Below are 22,516 nucleotides of genomic sequence, written 5' to 3' on the forward strand. Positions count from 1 at the left end.
TCCCGTCCCGCCCCGCCCCTGCAGGAATGTAACATCCTCCCGGTATCATTTCCTCCTGCCCGCCTTAAAGGGACAGTGCCATCTCACTGGCGTTAAAATAACAACAAGGCGGTGAACGTCAGGAGCAGGGAGTATGAGAAGCATACGGGAAGCATCGTTTTATAAACGATGAACAACTTCAAAAATCAAACGTACAGCCCTCGTGCAGGATTCCCTAAAGGTTATCTTGCGGGTTACGTCGGTAGTAAGGAATGCAATGTTAGCATTCGTTTCGAGAGGACTAGAGAATGAAAACAGGGATGTAATATGGAGACTTTATAAGGCATTGGTCAGACAGCACTCGGAGTATTGTGAGTAGTTTTGGGTCCCTAATCTAAGAAAGGCTGTGCTGGCATTGGGGACGGTCCAGAGGATGCTAATGAGAATGTTTGTGGACATCAAATAAACAGTATATATATTTTTCATGTCCACATATATTATATGTGTGTATGTACACGTATATATGAAAATATGTGTATACGGCTATGTGTGTGTGTGTGTGTGTATAGTATATCGGTAGGTATGTCGCATCCAGAATTATTTCCAGGTAGCGGACGATTTCCTTCCACACCGCTCTGACGTATTGGGAAATCACTTACTAGGCTCTATATATATATATAGATAGATAGATAGATATATGTAGAGAGAGAGAGAGACTAATCTTATGTATTTCTATTCATGGTGTTTTAATATGTTCTTTATGCTTATTGTGTTTTTAATACTGCATCAGGTCCTTTACATTAGTGTACTGCCAATTGATGTGGTGTTCGTTATTGAGAGCTGGTGCAGAACACACCAGGGCACCAGCATGCAGGATATTCAACTGAACCTTTACTGACAACCTTTGTGTACAATATGTGAACATCTTCTATGTAGGAGTGCCTAACTTTGTGACATATTAACTACGACTACAACTGACAATAAATCTTCAATATGAATATCTTCAGATGACAATAAATTTTCCTTAAATCTTCAAGGTTATTGTCATCAGGCTATACATACATACAACCAAAGGAGACATTGCTCCTCGGGACCACAGTGAATGAATGAATGATCTTTATTGTCATTACACACAGATACAATGAAACTCTGTTTGGCTTCCTCTCAGGCAATCAAATAAAGCGGTAGATAAAAACAAGATAGTAACAGAAATACTTTATTAAATAGATAAGTAGCAGAAAATAAGCTACAGCAGCACCAGAATGTCACAGTAATGCACAAAGTGCGTTGGTGCAAGTATTTGAGTCCTTGTGTGTGCTCACAGTTTCAGTCATTGTTCTGTGGGAGTGGTGTGATGGAGGCCACAGCTCTGGGGGAGAAGCTGTTCCTCAGTCTATTTGTTCTGGATTTTAGTGTCCTGAACCTCTTGCTGGACAGCCGCGGGTCAAACAGGGAGGGGCCGGGGTGTGTGGTGTCTCTGGTTATGCTGATTGCTTTCCTCCTGAGTCTGCTGGAATAGATGTTGCCCAGTCCTGGGAGCTCCATCCTGACAATTCACTGGGCCGTTCACCTGTAAGGTAACTTAATAGATGGGAATGTACACAATTCATAAGCACCAACGTTGAGTTGGGTTTCGCTTTAAGTGGCTGGTCTGATATGATGACGTTGTTATGTAAAGATTTTTTTTAATATTTAATTTTTTTAAAGAAGGAATACGAGGACACAATTAATACAGCAATTAATACATATTGAAAGAAAAAATTAGTTCAAATACATTAACAAGCCCAAGGAAAAAAAAAGAACCCTAACCCAACACCATCTCCCCGCATTTGAAAAAAGGAGGGAGAAAAACATCAAAGACAGAGGAAAGAAAGGAGAGAAGAAGAAAGAAAAGAGAGAAAAAGGAAAAAGAAGAGTAGGCATCCAGCTCTCAGAGTCAGTTTAAAATACAATTAAAGAAACTAGCTTATAATAAGGGATATATTAATTTTTAAAAATTGAAATAAATAAATTAAACAATCTGGGCATTTAAGTAATCCAAATATGGTTGCCAAATCTCAACGAACATAGTGTATCCATCCCTAAGGGTATAGGTAATCTTCTCAAGGGGTATATAACTTTGCATTTCTTTATTCCAACGATCAATATGTTTAAGGAAATAGGATTTCCATATTACCGCTATGAATTTCCTGGTCACTGGCAGCGCAATTTTAATAAATTTGGATTTATTCCTGGGGAGGTTAACTTTCAAAACTGCTCAATTCCTCAGAAGAAGCAGTTCTGGGTTCCGAGGGAAATTCATCCCCAGAATCTTTCCCAGTGCCTCCCCCAGATCTGTCCAAAAAGACCTCAGTTTCGTACATAGCCAGGTGGAATGCATAAAGGTACCAACGTCTATGCCACAGCTGAAACACTTGTCAGAAATTTCTGGTTTAGTTATGTAAAGATTTTTAGTGCGCTTTTGTGTTTGGGTTTTTGAGTAAATTAAAGGTGTTATGGGTTTCATTAAACAAAAAAATGCCTCACTTCATTTTATTTGCAAGAAACCTGCATTAGTGACCCCGATGCTCTAGAATGATTCCAGAGTTATTGAACATGTCAGCCAACACAGTGGCTTTTAAACTGCCAGAGTTTTGAGAGCAAAATGCTGAGGCCCAATTCACTCTGTGAGAAATCTCCACCGACAACACCGGATATTTCTATGTAACTCTACGGCTGCAAGGGTGGTGAATCTACTAGAACACCCTCCTGAACATGATAAATACCGATCGGTGAAAATCATCCTTACAGACCATTAGACTATGGGAGTCTGAGCACACCCGAGCATTTGCTCTTGTTACCTGGTCTCGGTGATGCTAAGTCGTTGGAGCTAATGGACCACATGTCCTCTCTCCTGGGAAACCACCATCCTTTTTTTTATTTTTGAAGAACTCTTTGTGCAGCAAATGCCTGATCAAGTTTGCATAGCCCTCCTGTATCCAGAGAGCCGTGCCTGTCACATGACGGCACTGCCCTCACCTGGTCGGAGGTCATACCACCTGCCAGTCAACATTTCACCCCTCCCAACTAATCAATGCGCACTTAAGCATTGGCCACCTTCATTAGATTAACCCATCTAGCACCAAGCTGTTGGCCCCCTGGTGAATCACCTGGGCTGGACCCTCCAGCCCCTGACCTATAAAGGTGCTACATGTGCTTGGCTCGCTCTCTTTTGCCATCCTCGAGGGACCACTCTGCTTCACTCCAGACTGAAGACTGCAGAACAGCGCTGGAGACACATGGTGAGCTGTGCATTGAATAGGGGTGTGGGAGCATTTATTGTCGTCCCTGTAGCAGAGAGCCGTGCCTGTCCGTAGTCAAGGGGGGCAGGTATTGTAGTTACTTTTCTCTTGCTTGTATGTGTACCTGTACTCTGTCCCCACACTGTTTTCCTGTGTATTGTACTGCCGACCCGACTCTTCCCACACTCCTCTATTCTAAGCACGTTTGTGCGAATATTGTAGTCGCTTGTGTTGTTCCCAAGCTTTTTCTCCCCTTGTAAATAAACTTCTTATTATTAAAACTGTGTGTCCAGAGCTCTTGCCTTTGAGACCCAAAGAATCTGTCTCATTTCCATCACAACAGCTTGCTAATGTACTTGTGAAGGACTACAGGGAGCATGCTAAAATGGCTGATCGCCTACACTCAGCTAGGCTGCAGTGAATCATTTCTCCTCCCTTACCTGCCTCAATAAGCCTGGTTAGCAAGGTCCCAGACATAAGGACACCCATGGCTGCGAAACAGTTGACGCCATGCCTGTGTTTTTTTACCATACTCGCTTTGGTACAAACACTAGGAAGTGCCAACTGCCTTACAGCTTCAACAGTGCCAGCGTATCAGGACATCAGAGAACACAATGGGTTCCAGCTGCCAGGGTCTTCATCGTCTGTTCATTACAGACATCCTTTCAGGGTGTGCAACACAGTTGCCCAAGAGAGCGTATGACCAGCGCCACCTATTGATGAGAAGCTGGAGGCCACCAACAGCAGCAGGATCCGACATTTAGACACTCTGCTTCAGTGGGTGATGTTGCACATGGGACTTCGACTTGGCTAAAGTGCCTAGGCCTCTGCTTGGCGCAGAGTTCCTGTTTGCTCAAGGACTGTTAGTCTTTCTTAAGAACTGCAGGCTTGTGGATGTCAAAGACTTTGGATCGTTACTCTTCTTTGTCATTAAGTTCTCCACGGTCACTCTGTCAAGTGCGTACACCACTGCACTCGGTAGAGATTGTAAAGAGCACCAAATTTCTTGGTGTTCACCTGACGGAGAATCTCACCTGGTCCCTCAACACCAGCTCCATAACAAAGAAAGCCCAGCAGCATCTCTACTTTTTGCAAAGGCTGAGGAAAGTCCATCTCCCACCCCCCATCCTCATCACATTCTACAGGGGCTGTATTGAGAGCATCCTGAGCAGCTGCATCACTGCCTGGTTCGGAAATTGCACTATCTCTGATCACAAGACTTTGCAGCGGATAGTGAGGTCAGCTGAGAAGATCATCGGGGTCTCTCTTCCCGCCATCACGGACATTTACACTACACGCTGCATCTGCAAATGAAACAGCATTATGAAGGACCCCATGCACCCCTCATACAATCTCTTCTCCCTCCTGCCGTCTGGGAAAAGGCTCCGAAGCATTCGGGCTCTTACAACTAGACTATATAACAGTTTTTTCCCCCAAGCTATCAGACTCCTCAATACCCAGAGCCTGGACTGACACCTCGCCCTACTGTCCTGTTTATTATTTATTGTAACGTCTGCACTGTTTTTGTGCACTTTATGCAGTCCAGTGCAGGTCTGTAGTCTAGTGTAGCTTTCTCTGTGTTTTTTTTTATTACGTAGTTCAGTCTAGTTTTTGTACTGTGTCATGTAACACCATGGTCCTGAAAAACGTTGTCTCATTTTTACTATGCACTGTACCAGCAGTTATTGTTGAAATGACAGTAAAAGTTGACATGACTTGACTTGACTTGCATGTGAGTTTACTCAACTATTGGGCAAATTCCCAGACCTCACTGAGCCCACATTCTCCATCACAGTCGCAAAACATGGGGTCGAGCACCACATTCCCACAACCGGCCTGCCAGTCCATGCCTGCACGTGTAGACTGGACTCAGAAAAGCAGCCAATCATGAAGGCTGAGTTTGCCAACATGAAAAGACTTGGCATTAGGCACCACAGTCCAAGAACCCCAGTGCTTCGCTCCTCCATGTGGCCCCTAGATCCGACGGCAGTTGCTACCCATGTGGCGATTACCGATGCCTTAACGAGGCCCCCACCCCCAATCATCTGGGACTTTTCAGCATGTTTAGCCGGAAAGTTAATTGTTTCCAAAGTTGATTTAGTTAAGGGCTACCATCGGTGCCTGTGTGCTCGGAGAATGTTCCCAAAACAGCTGTGATTAACCCCCTTTTGTCCTTTTTGAGTTTCTGTGCATGCTGTTTGCATGAAAAATGCAGCACAGACTTTCCAACGGCTAATGGACTCGGAATTAATAGACTTAGATTTTCTTCTTGTTTACTTAGATGACACACTTGCACCAGTGCATCGAAATCTGAACACGTATCCCACCTCTGAGCACTTAAGCCAACACGGGTTAAATGCCAGTTTGGGTTGTCAGCCATTGCATCTCCACAGAAGGTGCAAAACCCCTCCCATCAAAAGTAGATAGATTTCCTCCACCCCGCACTACAAAAAATCAATCGGAGTTTTTAGGTATGGTAAATTCTTATCGCCACTTTATTCCACGAGCTGCTGAGCTTATGCTTCCTCTGTATAGAGCACTGGAAGGCAATACCCCTACCCAATAGCATGAATGGCAGCGATGCTTCACTACCGGATGAACTCAATGCCTTCTATACCCGCTTTGAAGGGGAGAATAAAACCACAGATGTGAAGATCCCTGCTGCACCCAGTGACCCTGTTATCTATGTCTTGAAGGCTGACATCAGGCTATCTTTAAGGAGGTTGAACCCTTGCAAGGCGCAGGTCCTAATGGAGTACCCGGTAAGGCTCTGAAAAATTTTGCAACCAATTGGCGGGAGTATTCAAGGAGATTTTCAACCTCTCACTGCTACCTATGTTCAGAAGTTCCCACCTGCTTCAAAAAGGCAACAATTACACCAGAGCCCAAGAACAGTCGTGTGAGCTGTCTTCATGTCTATCATTCAGTCGCACTCACATCTACAGTGATGAAATGCTTTGAGAAGTTGGTCATGGCTAGAATGAACTCTTGCCTCAGCAAGGACCTGGACCCATTGCAATTTGCCTATCGCCACAATAGGTCAACGGCAGACATAATCTCAATGGCTCTCCTCACAGTGTTAGATCACCTGAACAATACAAACACCTACGTCAGGATGCCGTTTATTCACTGTAGCTCAGCGTTTAACATCGTCATTCCCACAGGCCTGATCAATAAGCTACAGAACCTGGTTCTCAATGTCCTCAACTTCCTAACCGGAAGACCACAATCAGTATGGATTCTGGTCTTCTCCTCGCTGATGATCAATACTGGCACACCTCATGGGAGTGTGCTTAGCCCACTGCTCTACTCCCTCTGTACTGTGTGGCTAGGCACAGCTCAAATACCATCTATAAATTTGCTGATGATACAACCATTGTTGGTAAAATCTCAGATGGTGACAAGAGGGTGTGCAGGAGTGAGATACACCAGCTAGTTGGGTGGTGTTGCAGCTACAACCTTGTACTCAGCTGATAGTGGACTTCAGAAAGGATAAGAAGAGGGAACACAAACAAATCTTCATAGAGAAATCAGAAATGAAAAGAGTGGGTGTAAAGTTCTTTGAAATCTAACCTGGCCCCAATGTATCGATGCAGCTATAAAGAAGGCAAGACAGTGGTTATACTTCATTAAGAGCTTGAAGAGATTTGGTTTGTCAACTAAAACATGTCCACAGATGTACCGTGGGGAGCATCCTGACAGGCTGCTTCGCTGACTGGTACGGGGTGGGGGTGGCGAGGGCTACTGCACAGTCAGCTCCATCTTGGGTACTAGCCTCCATAGTATCCAAAACATCTTCAAGGAGCGGTGCTTCAGAAAGGCAGTGACCCCTATCACCCAGGGCATGCCCTTTTCTCTGTCATCGTCAAGTAGGAGGTACAGAAGCCTGAAGGCACATACTTACAGCTTCTTCCTCTCTGCCATATGATTGCTAAATGGACGTTGAACCCATGAACAATACCTTACTTTTTTAAATATATGTTATTTGTTTTTGCACTATTTTTAATCTATTCATTATACATATATATATACTTAATGTAATTGATATACTTTTTTTCCTTCTATATTATGTATTATGTATTGCATTGTACTGCTGCTGCTAAGTTAACAAATTTTACAACGTGACAATAAACCTGATTCTGATTGGTCAGCATACGTGACCACACGCTTGATGATACCGAACGAACTCTTTCTAATGTGACCCTACCAGTGTGCCCAGTCCCCAATGCACCCTCAGCCATTACTACTGATGCCTCAGACCACGCTGTGGGTGCTGCGCATGAACAGTTGGTCGAAGGCAGGTAGCAGCCACTCGCCCTTGTCAGCCGACAGCTCCGTCGCCCCAGGAGGAAGTACAGCACATTTGTCTGTGAGCTTCTCGGTCTCTTATCTGGCTGTCTGCCATTTTTGTTTCCTTCTCGAGTATTGCAATTTCATAGTGTTCATTGACCACAAATCCCCAGTGAAGGCGATGGACAAAATATCAGACCCTTGGTCTGAACGGCAGCAACACCAGCTGGGCTCCATATCAAAGTTCACAACTGATATACACCATATCGAGGGGAAAAATAATGCCGTGGCTGATTGACATGTATGAGGCCATACACATAGGGGTTAACTATGCAGCTGCCCAAGCTACTGACCCGGAGGTCCAGGCTTGCCGGACAGCAGTCACAGGCCCGTGCTTGGCTGACATTAAGTTCAGGGAAGCAGGGGTTTCTCTCCTGTGCGATGTCCCAAATGGTTGCCATCGCCCCATCATGCCCGCAAACTGGAAGTGGACAGTTTTTGACTCCACACATGGCCTCTTGCATCCAGGCCAGAAGGCCTCACACAGACTGGTTGCTCTAAAGTTAGTGGCATGGCCTCAGAAAGCACACGTGTGATTGGACTGCAGCCTGTGCGGAGTGCCAGCAGGCAAAATTAAGCCGTCATGTTCAGGCGCCATTGGCACTTCATGAGGTGCCTGTGTGACGGTTCGACCGTGTCATTGTGGACCTTGTTGGTCCTCTTCCCCACTCCCATGGTTTCATGCACCATACCATCTGTGGTGGACCATACCACAGATGGCCAGAGGCCGTCCCTTTAGCATTGACGATGACCACAGACGTGGACCCCGGCTGTTCGGTTTGTCGTCCCATCTGATATTCTCTCTGACCATGGTCCCCAATTCAATCAAACCTCTGGGTTGCAACGGCCCAGAACCTCAGTGTTAGGCTACATCACACCACAGCGTATCACCCACGGCCCAATCGCCTATCCAAGTGGATTCACTGCTCCTTAAAGGCTGCTCTGGGGGCTTCCCTGATGGATGACTATTGGCATGATCATCTCCCGGGAGCCGTGCTGGGGCTCTGAACAGTTTCAAAAGAGGATCTGCAGTCATCCTTGTCTGAGTTGGTATACAGGCAGCCGTGATTTCATTCCTGACCGCCACGCCAAGGTGGGCCTCTGTGGTGAACTACATATACCTGTCTGGACACGCCCCCCCCCCCCCCCAGCTGACTGCTCCTGTGGCTCCTCCCACTGACCCCGGTATAAAGGCGATTGGGGCCTGAGCCCTGCCCTCAGTCTCCAGGATGTAGCATGGTGGCCAATTGCTGCTTGTTCTTTCTTCCAGTCAATAAAAGCCTATATCTCGCCTCACGTCTCAGAGAGTTATTGATGGTGCATCAGCCTCTCAATGGCATTCCACCCTTCTCAGTAAATTCAATTCCCTTTCACCTATTCCTATCTCCCATCATGGCGTACAGTGCTCTTGGGTTCCTGTTGACCTGCGTTCCACCTTGTTTGTTTTCATCTGCCATGATGCACACCAGCACCCTCTTAGACCCCATACGATGGCCCATTCTGCTTTTTGGAATGGGGAGAAAAGATCACAGATATGAGGAGTAAATCTGAAAGTATTTTGGTAGATCACCTTCAACTGGCCTACCAAGACTTGGAGTATTCAGTTGCCATGCCCCTGCCATCACGACATGACCATCAATGTGTCAAAGCCCCTCTGGGTGAGCCAAATGTACCTGCTATTGTTCCACCCATGGAACCCAGGACTGAAGCTGGGTGGCTCATCCGAGCTCCAGTTAGGCTCACAATGCCGGTGAATTCTGGGGTGGAGGGGAGGCCTGTGTAGGGTAACGTATTTGGGAGAAGTGTACATAATTCACAACCACTGATATTGAGTTGGGGTTTCGCTTTAAGAGGCTGGACTGACATGATGACTGTGTTGCCTTTAAGGCATTTGTGTAGGTTATTATATTTTCGCTTTAGTAATTTGTTTGTTATTCATTTACACCTGTGCGAGAACACTACAATGACGTTATGATGTTAAGATTTTTAGTGCACTTTTGTGTCTGGGTTTTGGAGTTCAATAAAAGGTTTCATTCAATTTGCGAAAACCTACACACCCACAAAATTTATATCACACAGTAAAACAAAGTACAGTGGATTCCAGTTAATTAGGACACATCAGGACCAGTACATTTGGCCCAATTAGGTGGATGCCTCAATTAGCTGAAGTTTCACGGAAATAGTTAAAAAGGTATAACAAAGACAAACTACCGTTTAACTGAGTAACAAATTATATATTTAAATGAAATATACAACAAACTAGAACATTATCTATACTACTACGGTACTATAAACCTGTGTATTAGTTCCTAATAGTTATCCAGGGGGAATTCATCCAGAGTAATCTGCCGTGTTCATTTGATTGACTGTAAATGAACAAAATCAGGGCAGACACCCAGTGCAGATAATGGACTGCCTTCATACAATGCTTTCCATGATTGCATCCTCCAAATCTTCATTTTCATTGGAACAGTCATTGCTGATACCTTCAAATTCCTTGTAGTTCCTAACCTGATGAAGAAGTGAAATTGTTTAATTTTCACGCACAGCCCTTTCTGGCATCACCAAGCCTGAATGGAGAATGCTCTTCCAAGCCCTGATTTAAGGCAAACCTAATCACAGGACAATTTACAAAGACAAATAACCTACCAACCGGTATGCCTTTGAAATGCGGGAGGAAACTGGAGCACCCCGTGTAGGGAGAACATACAAACTCCTTACACACATCGGCCAGAAAGTGTTTCTTTTCTTTAAGAGTTCTCCCAAGTAAGTGACTGATGACCACAACGCTTAATACATCTGTTGCTGTTAAATGCCCTGCGCTTGTATCTCGCAATTGCTCACATATTTCTCCAGTTTATTTTGGTCGCAGTGAAAATTGTCTGGGATGAAATGGCAACAGCTCATGACCCACCGGCTGATCGACACGTCAATCAAATGCAGACACAGCGGGATTGGCTGCTGAAGCGAGCGGTGGGCGGGGCCAGAGAGGACAAACTTCGGAAGTTCTGCCCAACTTCTCCGCACTGGGATCCGTCCACTGTCTGCCCGAAATCCGGGAGCAACCCGCCGAAATGGAAGTCAATTTCCTGTTTCTGAAATCCAGACGGAGTGTGCTGAAGGTTCTGGAGATGGTGAGAAAGCGAGAGCTGGCGGGGAGAGAGAGAGAGCGAAGTGGAAAGACGGGGAAAGTAAGGAGAGTGGAGAGTCGGGACGAGAGGGGGAGAGGGAGAGGCAAAGGCTGAGGCTGGCGTTGAAGAGAGAGAAGTGAAAAGAGAAAGAGGGCTGGAGAGAGAGGGGAGGAAAGAGAGGGTGGAGGGAGAAGGGAGGGTCGAGAGAGAGAAAGGGAAGGAAATAGAGGAAGAGAGGGGAAGGGAAGGGTGGGGAGAAAATGGACGGTGGGGAGAGACGGGGTTCAGGAGTGAGGGTGGAGACAGACGAGGTGCGAGAGTGGGGGTGGGGAGAGACGGGGGTGCGAGAGTGAGGGTGGGGAGAGGTGCGAGCTGAACATTGTTGTAACAAACGGACAGTCAAGTAGCTAAAGGGGATGAGGCGGCAATGTTGGTTAAAAATGACATCAAATTCCTAGAAAATGGTGACATAGGATAGGGAGGTCATGCCATCTGAAACTAGATTTTAAAAATCTGGGCTGTCAAAGACTCTTGCACAGTACTGCACGTTGTAATGAATCGATCTGTATGAACAGTAGGTAGCACAACGTTTTTACTGTACCTTGGTACATGTCACTTCCTTGCTTGCCATTGTTTTTCACTCCACTCCTGTCAACACTTCCGCTGTTCTAGTCCCTCCACTCCTGCAAGAGAACCACAACCTTGTCGTAGGGTTTGGAGGCTGCGTGCCTCAGTGACCCGGAGTCAGGGCTTTATGCTTTGGCTCTTGGTAGGGTCACCCATGCCAAACCCGTCAAAGGGGAGAGGCCAGACTAAGAGTGGTCCAGGTTTGGAGATTCAGCTTGGGGCCGGCAACCCTGACTGGTCAAACAAAACTGTTATGACAACGGCAACAAGGAGCCTTTGTACATCTGAGTGGAATGGTATTCGTGAGTCTCCACCCCGGACTGGTATCGCCCACAAAACTCCGGGAGGAAGCTACTGAGACGATGAAGGGAGACCTGAACACGACCGGGAATGGAGGAATTTCACTGCGGCCCTAAAGGCCAGCGGTGTAACAGGCCGTAAAATAATCCCTCCCACTGCTCCACCAACCTGACCAGCTCCATCCTTCAAACGGATTAAGTGAGAACAGTTTAAGAGACATTCTTGAATGAAGACGCCAAGTCTTCTGTAATCATTACAAGTCAGCTATGGAGGCCAGGTCTTTGTGTATATCTAAAGCGGAGGTTGATAGGTTCTTGATTAGCCAGGGCATCAGAGGTTACGGGGAGAAGCCAGGAGAATGTGTTTGAGAGCGATAATAAATCAGCCATGATGGAATAGCGGAGCAGACTCGATGGGCTGAATGGTCTAATGCTGTTCTTATGTTTTATGATAAAGGATATACAGTATATTTGCATGGATTAGGAATTTGCTGAGGTGTGTTGGTTGGGGCACGACATGCAATGAAACAACAGCATTCAATTATAAAGAATTATATAAAAATAAATATATATAACTTCAAAAACTAGTAAAGTTATAGGGCAAACAAAATATTCATAAATGCACTTAAATGGGATCAGCAGTGCCTGGGTAACGCTGGTCTAGGAAGGCCCCATTGACCAGTTCTGGAGAAGTTGGGGTGGGTGGGGGGGAAGAATCTCGAGGGCTGGTGTGGTTTCCAGAGTGGAGAGTGATGCCCCTGTTCCATCTGCCCCTCCCCGCACCCCCCCCCCCCCCCCCAGGTCGTGGCCTTTGTGGTTTTTGTCTCGTTTGCTGCTTCGTCCTCCTCGGGGGCTTTCCTGGCCGTCCCACTCATGGAGATCTTCATCACGCTGGCCTTCTACGTCTTGTATCTGCTCAAGCTCGACTCCAAAATAACCTTCTTCTTCTGGCCACTCATGGTAAGACGTAAGCAAGTCAGCGCCATGGTGCTGACCTAATCAGAGTGTGGCGTGGTGCTCGGTTTGTATCAGTGGGAAGGGCTTTATTTCTGTTTATTTCAGAGATACAGCTGCTCGGAATGGGCCTGGTCATTCGAGAAGCACTGCCCAGCAACCCCGATTTAACCCTAACCTAACCACAGGACAGTTTACAATGACAAATTGACCTGCCCGGTACATCTTTGGACTGTTGGAGGAAAACAGAGCAAACCCACGCATTCCTCTGGGAGGATGAGAGAGATTCCTTACAAAGGACACTGGGATTGAACTCCGAAACTCATATCCCCAACGGTGATGATGTCTGATAATTGCTATGCTACCATGGCACTCCAGGTAGTGGAGGTACGGAAACAGGGGTTGGGAAAGCTGGAACGAGAGAGATGAGTGAAGATATTTGTAGCTTATATGTCTTATGCCTAAGAGTCTGTAATGGGTTCACTCTGTGTCTGTGATGGGACAGTGTGGAGGGAGCTTCACTCTGTGTCTGTGATGGGACAGTGTGGAGGGAGCTTCACTCTGTGTCTGTGATGGGACAGTGTGGAGGGAGCTTCACTCTGTGTCTGTGATGAGACGGTGTGGAGGGAGCTTCACTCTGTGTCTGTGATGGGACAGTGTGGAGGGAGCTTCACTCTGTGTCTGTGATGGGACAGTGTGGAGGGAGCTTCACTGTGTCTGTGATGAGACGGTGTGGAGGGAGCTTCACTCTGTGTCTGTGATGAGACGGTGTGGAGGGAGCTTCACTCTGTGTCTGTGATGGGACAGTGTGGAGGGAGCTTCACTCTGTGTCTGTGATGGGGCAGTGTGGAGGGAGCTTCACTCTGTGTCTGTGATGGGGCAGTGTGTCTGTGTCTGTGATGAGACGGTGTGGAGGGAGCTTCACTCTGTGTCTGATCCTGGGTGTGTGTGATGTGAAGGAAACTTCACTCTGTGTCTGATCCTGGGTGTGTGTGATGTGAAGGGAGCTTCACTCTGTGTCTGATCCTGGGAGTGTGTGATGTGGAGGGAGCTTCACTCTGTGTCTGATCCTGGGAGTGTGTGATGTGAAGGGAACTTCACTCTGTGTCTGCACCCGGGTGTGTGTGATGGGACACTGCCGAGGGAGCTTTATATTGTGTCTGATCCTGGGAGTGTGTGATGTGAAGGGAGCTTCATTCTGTGTCTGATCCTGGGTGTGTGTGATGTGAAGGGAGCTTCACTCTGTGTCTGATCCTGGGAGTGTGTGATGTGAAGGGAACTTCACTCTGTGTCTGCACCCGGGTATGTGTGATGGGACACTGCCGAGGGAGCTTTATATTGTGTCTGATCCTGGGAGTGTGTGATGTGGAGGGAGCTTCACTCTGTGTCTGATCCTGGGAGTGTGTGATGTGAAGGGAACTTCACTCTGTGTCTGATCCTGGGTGTGTGTGATGTGAAGGGAGCTTCACTCTGTGTCTGATCCTGGGTGTGTGTGATGTGAAGGGAGCTTCATTCTGTGTCTGATCCTGGGTGTGTGTGATGGGACACTGCCGAGGGAGCTTTATATTGTGTCTGATCCTGGGAGTGTGTGATGTGGAGGGAGCTTCACTCTGTGTCTGATCCTGGGAGTGTGTGATGTGAAGGGAACTTCACTCTGTGTCTGATCCTGGGTGTGTGTGATGTGAAGGGAGCTTCACTCTGTGTCTGATCCTGGGTGTGTGTGATGTGAAGGGAGCTTCATTCTGTGTCTGATCCTGGGTGTGTGTGATGTGAAGGGAGCTTCACCCTGTGTCTGATCCTGGGAGTGTGTGATGTGGAGGGAGCTTCACTCTGTGTCTGATCCTGGGAGTGTGTGATGTGAAGGGAACTTCACTCTGTGTCTGCACCCGGGTGTGTGTGATGGGACACTGCCGAGGGAGCTTTATATTGTGTCTGATCCTGGGAGTGTGTGATGTGAAGGGAGCTTCACTCTGTGTCTGATCCTGGGTGCGTGTGATGTGAAGGGAGCTTCACTCTGTGTCTGATCCTGGGTGTGTGTGATGTGAAGGGAACTTCACTCTGTGTCTGATCCTGGGTGTGTGTGATGTGAAGGGAGCTTCACTCTGTGTCTGACCCTGGGAGTGTGTGATGTGAAGGGAGCTTCACTCTGTGTCTGATCCTGGGTGTGTGTGATGTGAAGGGAGCTTCACTCTGTGTCTGATCCTGGGAGTGTGTGATGTGAAGGGAGCTTCACTCTGTGTCTGATCCTGGGAGTGTGTGATGTGAAGGGAACTTCACTCTGTGTCTGCACCCGGGTGTGTGTGATGGGACACTGCCGAAGGAGCTTTATATTGTGTCTGATCCTGGGAGTGTGTGATGTGAAGGGAGCTTCACTCTGTGTCTGACCCTGGGAGTGTGTGATGTGAAGGGAGCTTCATTCTGTGTCTGATCCTGGGTGTGTGTGATGTGAAGGGAGCTTCACTCTGTGTCTGACCCTGGGAGTGTGTGATGTGAAGGGAGCTTCACTCTGTGTCTGACCCTGGGTGTGTGTGATGTGAAGGGAGCTTCACTCTGTGTCTGACCCTGGGTGTGTGTGATGTGAAGGGAGCTTCACTCTGTGTCTGACCCTGGGAGTGTGTGATGTGAAGGGAGCTTCACTCTGTGTCTGATCCTGGGTGTGTGTGATGTGAAGGGAGCTTCACTCTGTGTCTGACCCTGGGAGTGTGTGATGTGAAGGGAGCTTCATTCTGTGTCTGATCCTGGGTGTGTGTGATGTGAAGGGAGCTTCACTCTGTGTCTGACCCTGGGTGTGTGTGATGTGAAGGGAGCTTCACTCTGTGTCTGATCCTGGGAGTGTGTGATGTGAAGGGAGCTTCACTCTGTGTCTGATCCTGGGTGTGTGTGATGTGAAGGGAGCTTCACTTTGTGTCTGATTCTGGGAGTGTGTGATGTGAAGGGAGCTTCACTCTGTGTCTGACCCTGGGAGTGTGTGATGTGAAGGGAGCTTCACTCTGTGTCTGACCCTGGGAGTGTGTGATGTGAAGGGAGCTTCACTCTGTGTCTGACCCTGGGTGTGTGTGATGTGAAGGGAGCTTCACTCTGTGTCTGATCCTGGGAGTGTGTGATGTGGAGGGAGCTTCACTCTGTCTGACCCTTGGAGTGTGTGGTGAGACAGTGTGCCATAAAATTCTGCAATCTTCTGCTTTTCCAGGATTCTATGAATTCAGCATTTGCAGCCGCTTTCCTACTGATCATCTGCATTGTAGCCCTGACTCTGAGGACAACAGCAGGAATCATTACGGGCTCGGTGAGTGTCTGTGGACACGGGGGTTGTTACCGTCTCACTGACTGACACTGGTGTGTCTGTGCGTGGACACGGCGGTTATTACTGTCTCCGAGTGTTTCACCGGTGTGTCCGTGTGTGGACACGGCGGTTATTACTGTCTCCGAGTGTTTCACCGGTGTGTCCGTGTGTGGACACGGCGGTTATTACTGTCTCCGAGTGTTTCACCGGTGTGTCCGTGTGTGGACACGGCGGTTATTACTGTCTCCGAGTGTTTCACCGGTGTGTCCGTGTGTGGACACGGCGGTTATTACTGTCTCCGAGTGTTTCACCGGTGTGTCCGTGTGTGGACACGGCGGTTATTACTGTCTCCGAGTGTTTCACCGGTGTGTCTGTGTGTGGACACGGCGGTTATTACTGTCTCCGAGTGTTTCACCGGTGTGTCTGTGTGTGGACACGGCGGTTATTACTGTCTCCGAGTGTTTCACCGGTGTGTCTGTGTGTGGACACGGCGGTTATTACTGTCTCCGAGTGTTTCACCGGTGTGTCTGTGTGTGGACACGGCGGTTATTACTGACTCCGAGTGTTTCACCGGTGTGTCTGTGTGTGGACACGGCGGTTATTACTGTCTCCGAGTGTTTCACCGGTGTGTCTGTGTGTGGACACGGCGGTTATTACTGTCTCCGAGTGTTTCACCGGTGTGTCTGTGTGTGGACACGGCGGTTATTACTGTCTCCGAGTGTTTCACCGGTGTGTCTGTGTGTGGACACGGCGGTTATTACTGTCTCCGAGTGTTTCACCGGTGTGTCTGTGTGTGGACACGGCGGTTATTACTGTCTCCGAGTGTTTCACCGGTGTGTCTGTGTGTGGACACGGCGGTTATTACTGTCTCCGAGTGTTTCACCGGTGTGTCTGTGTGTGGACACGGCGGTTATTACTGTCTCCGAGTGTTTCACCGGTGTGTCTGTGTGTGGACACGGCGGTTATTACTGTCTCCGAGTGTTTCACCGGTGTGTCTGTGTGTGGACACGGCGGTTATTACTGTCTCCGAGTGTTTCACCGGTGTGTCTGTGTGTGGACACGGCGGTTATTACTGTCTCCGAGTGTTTCACCGGTATGTCTGTGTGTGGACACGGCGGTTATTACTGTCTCCGAGTGTTTCACCGGTGTGTCTGTGTGTGGACACGGCGGTTATTACTGTCTCCGAGTGTTTCACTGGTGTGTCTGTGTGTGGACACGGCGGTTATTACTGTCTCCGAGTGTTTCACTGGTGTGTCTGTATGTGTACAGCTGTGTTTGCACATGGTTATCCACACCTGGTCCAACACCCAGTGACCGGTCATCCCCTTTGGTCTGTTCACTTTTTCATCCCCACACCTCAGTTACCCCGCATTATGTAAAGATGCAGGCAGAAGATAACCATCTGCGGACACAACATACCGTCAGCAAAACGCTTGCCAAACCACCACCCCTGCTGCACCGCCATCTACAAGGTGCACCTCAGTTCCTGTTGCGGACTGCTCCAGCAGGGCACCCAGAATGACTACCGTTACCATCAGGAAGGGCAAAAGGGACCCTGGACAGGGACCCTTCATCGTCACTGTGTCTGAACCCTGGTTAGACCACACTCAGAGTATTGTGTTCAGTTCTGGTCTCCTCACTGCAGGAAGGATGTGGAAGCTCCAGAGAGGGTGCAGGGGGGTTTACCGAATGCTGCCCAGGTTCAAGAGCGAGTCTTATGAGAAGAGGCTGAGTGAACTAGGGCTTTTCTCTTTGGAGTGAAGGGGGATGAGAGGTGACTTGGTGGAGGGGTCCAAGATGATAAGAGGCATAGCTGGAGTAGATAGCTAAAGAGTTTTCCCAGGGCAGAAATTTCTGATGTGAGGGAGTATAATTTTAAGGTGATTGGAGGAAAGTTTGGGGGAGGGGGTATATCTGAAGTAAGTTTTTTTTCCACAGGGAGTGGTGGGTGTGTGGAATGGACTGCTGGGATGGCAATAGAGGTAGGTACATTAGGGACATTTGAGACACTCTTAGGTAAACGCATGGTTGAAAAAACAATGTAGGATTACGTGGGAGGGAACGTTTAGATTGATCTTGGAGTAGGTTCAGTGCTCAGGACAATCTCCTCTGCGCCCCGTCTGAATCTTGACCACTCCTATAATGAAGTGACCAGAACAGAGCATAATACTCAGTGTTCCAAGTGTGGATTTGTTTTTTATTGTTGAACTTCAGCATATTCAGTGACACCAAGCACTTTGTGTCTCTGCAAATGCGGAAGTGTGTATTCAGAAATTATTAGCTGTAGGCGTTGAGATCCTGTTGTGGTGAAGGGGAACGGTGAGACACATGAGAAACTCTACAAACAGAAACTCAAAGTTCAAAGTAAATTTATTATCAAAATACATATATGTCAGATTCAATTTCTTGCAGGCTTCTCTGTTAAACCAAGAGCCAGAATACAATCAATGAGAGACTGCATCCAACAGGATGGACAAATAACCGGTGTGCAAAAGACAACAAACTGCAAATACAAAAGGAAAAATATGAATAATAATAATAAATAAGCAATAAGTATTGAGAGCATGAGATGAAGAGACCTCGAAAGTGAGTCTATAGGTTGTGGAACAGTAGAGTGATGGGTGAGTGAAGTTATCCCCTCTGGTCCAAGAGCCTGATGACTGAGGGGTAATAACCTGGTGGTGTGAGTCCAGAGGCTCCTGTACCTCCTCCCTGATGGCAGCAGCAAGTAGAGAGCATGATCTTGATGATGATGGTGGATAGTGAGAAGATGGTGGGTGCTGATTTCCTGCGACAGTGCTCTGTGTAGATGTGCTCAATGCTAGAGAGGGCTTTACCCCTAATCAATTGGGCCGTATCTACTCACTTACGTAGGATTTTTCATTCAAGGACATTGGCCTTCACGCAGCCAGTCAATATGCACTCCATCCCACATCTACAGACGTTTGTCAGAGTTTTAGATGTCACGCAGAACCTCCGCAAACTTCTAAGGAGGTAGATTTGCTGCCGTGCTTTCTTCAGAATTACACTTGCGTGCTGGGCCTAGAACAGTCCCTCTGAAATAATAACACCAAGTCGCTGACCCTTTGAACCTCTGATCCTCTGGGGACGGGCTCATGGAGCTCCTGCTTCCTCTTCCTGAAGTCAATAATCATCTCCTTGGTCTTGCTGACATTGAGAGTTTGTGATCATGACACCACTCAGCCAGATTTTCAATCTCCGTCCTGTACGCTGATTTGTCACCACCTTTGATTTGGCCAACAAGAGTGGTGTCACCAGCAAAATTAATTATGACATTGGAACTGCGCTTAGCCTCACAGTCACAAGTGTAAAGTGAGTAGAGCAGGGGGCTAAGCACATAGGTAGGTGCACCTACCCTGACGGAGGTTGTGGAGAAGTTGTTGCCAGTCCAAACTGAGGTCTCCAAGTGAGGATGCAGTTGCACAAACAGGTATTGAGGCTAAGTTCTTGAAGGGATGATGGTATGGAATGCCGAGCTGTTGTCAGTGAAAAGCATCCTGATGTATGTATTGTTGCAGTCCAGATGTTCCAGGGTTGTGAGGAGATCCAGTGGCTTTCTGGAAACAAGAGATTTTGACCATGAAATTGTTCAGTGACTAACAAAATCAAAGCAGCCGGGTTGGTGGTAGAAAATTTGTTCATTTTAGTAGTCAAACTCTAAGCTGGTAAGTTAATAATGAGAATCCACTGAGGTCTTCAGCACTACTGACATAGGGTCAATACAACGTGGAAACGGGCCCTTCATCCCAGATGGTCCATGCGAACCAAGATGCCCCACACAAGCTAATTCCATGTCCCAGTGTTTGGCTGCAAACCTTCTAAACCAGTGGCTCCCAACTTGGAGTCCATGGACTCCTCAGTTAATGGTAGGGGTCCCTGGTATGAAAAAGCTTGGGTACCCCGCTCTAAAATTTTCCTGTCCAGGTAGCTATCTAAGTATCTCTTAAATGTTGTCATTGTATCAGTCTCAACCACTTCCTCTGGCAGCTCGTTCTGTATGGAGCCTATCTTTAATAGGGCATAGAACACTACCCTGCAGCACAGAGGCTCCGGACGTAATTATGTGCTGATCTTGTAACCAGCTCTAAGATCAGTCTAACCCTTCCTCTCACATAGCCCTCCACTTCTCTTTCATTCATGATTCTAACCCAGAGTCTCTTAAATATCCGTAGTTCATCTGCCTCTACCGCCACCCCTGGCAACGTGTCCTACACACCCACCACTCTGTGTACATATTAAAAAGATCCATCTCTGACACCGCCCATGCCCACACTCTCTCCAATCTCCTAAAAATGATGCCCTCTCGTATTAGCTGTTTCCATCCTGGGAAGAAGTCTCTGGCTGTCCTCTCAATCTACGCCTGTTACTGTCACGTACACCTCTGTCAAGTCACCTCTCATCCTTCTCTCCAAAGAGAAAAGATCTTGCTCATCAACCTATCCTAATAAGACAGGCTCTGTAATCCAGGCAACATCCCAGTAAATCTCCTTATGTAATTTTTAAAAAGTTCCTGTTGAATCCTCCCCTCCCCCCTCACCTTAAACCTGTGCCTTCTAGTTTAATTTTATTTAGAAATATAGTGCAAAACAGCCTTTCTGGCCCAACGAGCTGCACCGCCCAGCTACCCATTGATTAAACCCTAGCCTAATCACGGGACAGCTTACAATGACCAATTAATCTACCAACCAGTACATCTTTGGAATGTGGGAGGAAACCAGAGCACCTGGAGAAATCTCACATGTTCACAGGGGGGGATGTATAAATTTCTCAGACATCAGAATTAAACTCTGAATGCCAATGTCCTGAGTTGTAATAGTGTCACGCAAACTGCTGTACCACCGTGGTGCCCTATGTTTTTGATTCCCCAACCCTGGGGTAGACCATGGTTCTTCCTGAACGCTAACCATCTTCTGTTTAATCTGCAGGTCTTTGGGTTCGTTGGAGTTGGCCTGTACGCCGTGGACACGTATGTAATATACAAACTCATAACATTCAACCAAAGCAAGAATCCCAGCAGATAACCTGATGGTCTCGGGTCTCCGGAACCTCCTCCAGCCCTGCTCCTGATGGATCTTCAGATTGTGCCTCAGCTCTTTATTTTGCATTTCTCAAGCGAGCCATGCCTTCCTCTGGACCTGCCTTGACAGGGAGTTCGAGGTGCTCAGGGAATGTTGACTTTAAGATGAGCTACCTTCATCCAGAGATTAATTCTCCCGTTGATCTTTGTCAGTGTAACATTCCTAGTTTGTAAAATACCTGCGATGACCTTGCATATTAAATTGCAAAGCCTTGACGGCACTTAAACAGACTTGGCAGGTTCATACTGGCAGTTAATGTCATCACCCCCCCCCCCCCCCCCCCCGCCCAGTCTGCATTCCTCCTCTCTCTGGAGTCCTCACCTCCTTCACCGTCACTTTGTCCAGCTACACATTAAGTGCCTCAGGGACATTCATCACAGCAAATACTTGCGGGAATGAGGGCGGCGAGGTAGCATTAGTGGTTAGTGTGATCACTTTTACAGCGCTGGCAAACACCGATCACGGTTCAATTCCCATTGCTCTCCATAAGGACTTTGTACGCTCTCCGTGACCGCATGGATTTCCTCCGGGTGGCCAGGTTTCCTCCCACAGACCAAAGACGTACCAGTTAGGGTTGGTAAGCTGTGGACACGCTCTGTTGGTGCTGGAAGCATGATGACACTAGCGGGACAGCAGTGATACATTTCACTGCATGCTTTGATGTACATGGGGCAAGTAAAGCTAATCTATCTTTCCATATTCTCATTGCATGAATGAGTTTCCACCAGATTTAAAGATCAAGATTAAAGATTAGTTTGATTTGTCAACTACAGTGAAATGCGTAGTCTCATTTTGCATCAAATCAAGTCAGCGAGAATTGTCTGGCAGCTTCTGACGCCATGTCAGACATCGACGTAATCCTAGTCGTGTCCACTTGATGCTCTGGTCCTGCGCACTTCCCCCACCCCCCCACAGTGGAAACCTTTCTCCACATCGGGTTCCCCACCTGGGGTCCACACACTCCGTGCATAATGGTACTGGTCCATGGCAGATCAGGCAGCATCGATGGAGGGAATGAAGAGTCAACATTTCAGGCCAAGACCCTCCACCAGAACATCGACTGTTTATTCCTCTCCATAGAAGCTGCTTGACCTGCTGAGTTCTTCCACTATTCTGTGTGTCCTGATGAAGGGTCTCAACCTGAGTTTATTCCCCTCAGTAGATGCTGCCTGACCTGCTGAGTTCCTCCTACATTTTGTGCATGTTGCTCGGGATCCCCAGCATCTGCAGAATCTTCTGTGTCTCTGTATCTACAAAGACTCCACACTTGTCTTCATGAGCCTCCTATAGATAGTAAGACCAAGGAGACCCTGGAAGCACACATACTACAGGAGGACACATGGTACATGAAGGGACAGATCAAGCGTCTTGCTCAGTGAATTGAACGCCTGGCTAAAGGAGCCAAGTCAGATATTTGCAAGCACTGCCCTACTGAGCTGGTCAGCATTTATGCACCCAGCCACATCTGCACTGATCAGCACAAACCAACGCTGTTTACAGAAACAGAATCACT

At 47.5% G+C, this 22,516-nt stretch overlaps 1 protein-coding gene across 1 annotated transcript; it reads left to right on the plus strand.

Moving 5' to 3' along the window:
- Nucleotides 1–10,585: 10,585 nt before the first annotated feature.
- Nucleotides 10,586–21,775, plus strand: LOC132407053 (chemokine-like factor). Its single transcript, XM_059993297.1, has 4 exons — nt 10,586–10,744; nt 12,469–12,627; nt 15,812–15,907; nt 20,851–21,775. Exons 1-4 carry the CDS (start codon nt 10,685–10,687, stop codon nt 20,944–20,946), a joined length of 411 nt encoding a protein of 136 aa, XP_059849280.1. The 5' UTR covers nt 10,586–10,684; the 3' UTR covers nt 20,947–21,775.
- Nucleotides 21,776–22,516: the final 741 nt, after the last annotated feature.

This window comes from Hypanus sabinus, chromosome 17 (assembly GCF_030144855.1).
Source record: "Hypanus sabinus isolate sHypSab1 chromosome 17, sHypSab1.hap1, whole genome shotgun sequence".
NCBI lineage: Eukaryota > Metazoa > Chordata > Chondrichthyes > Myliobatiformes > Dasyatidae > Hypanus > Hypanus sabinus.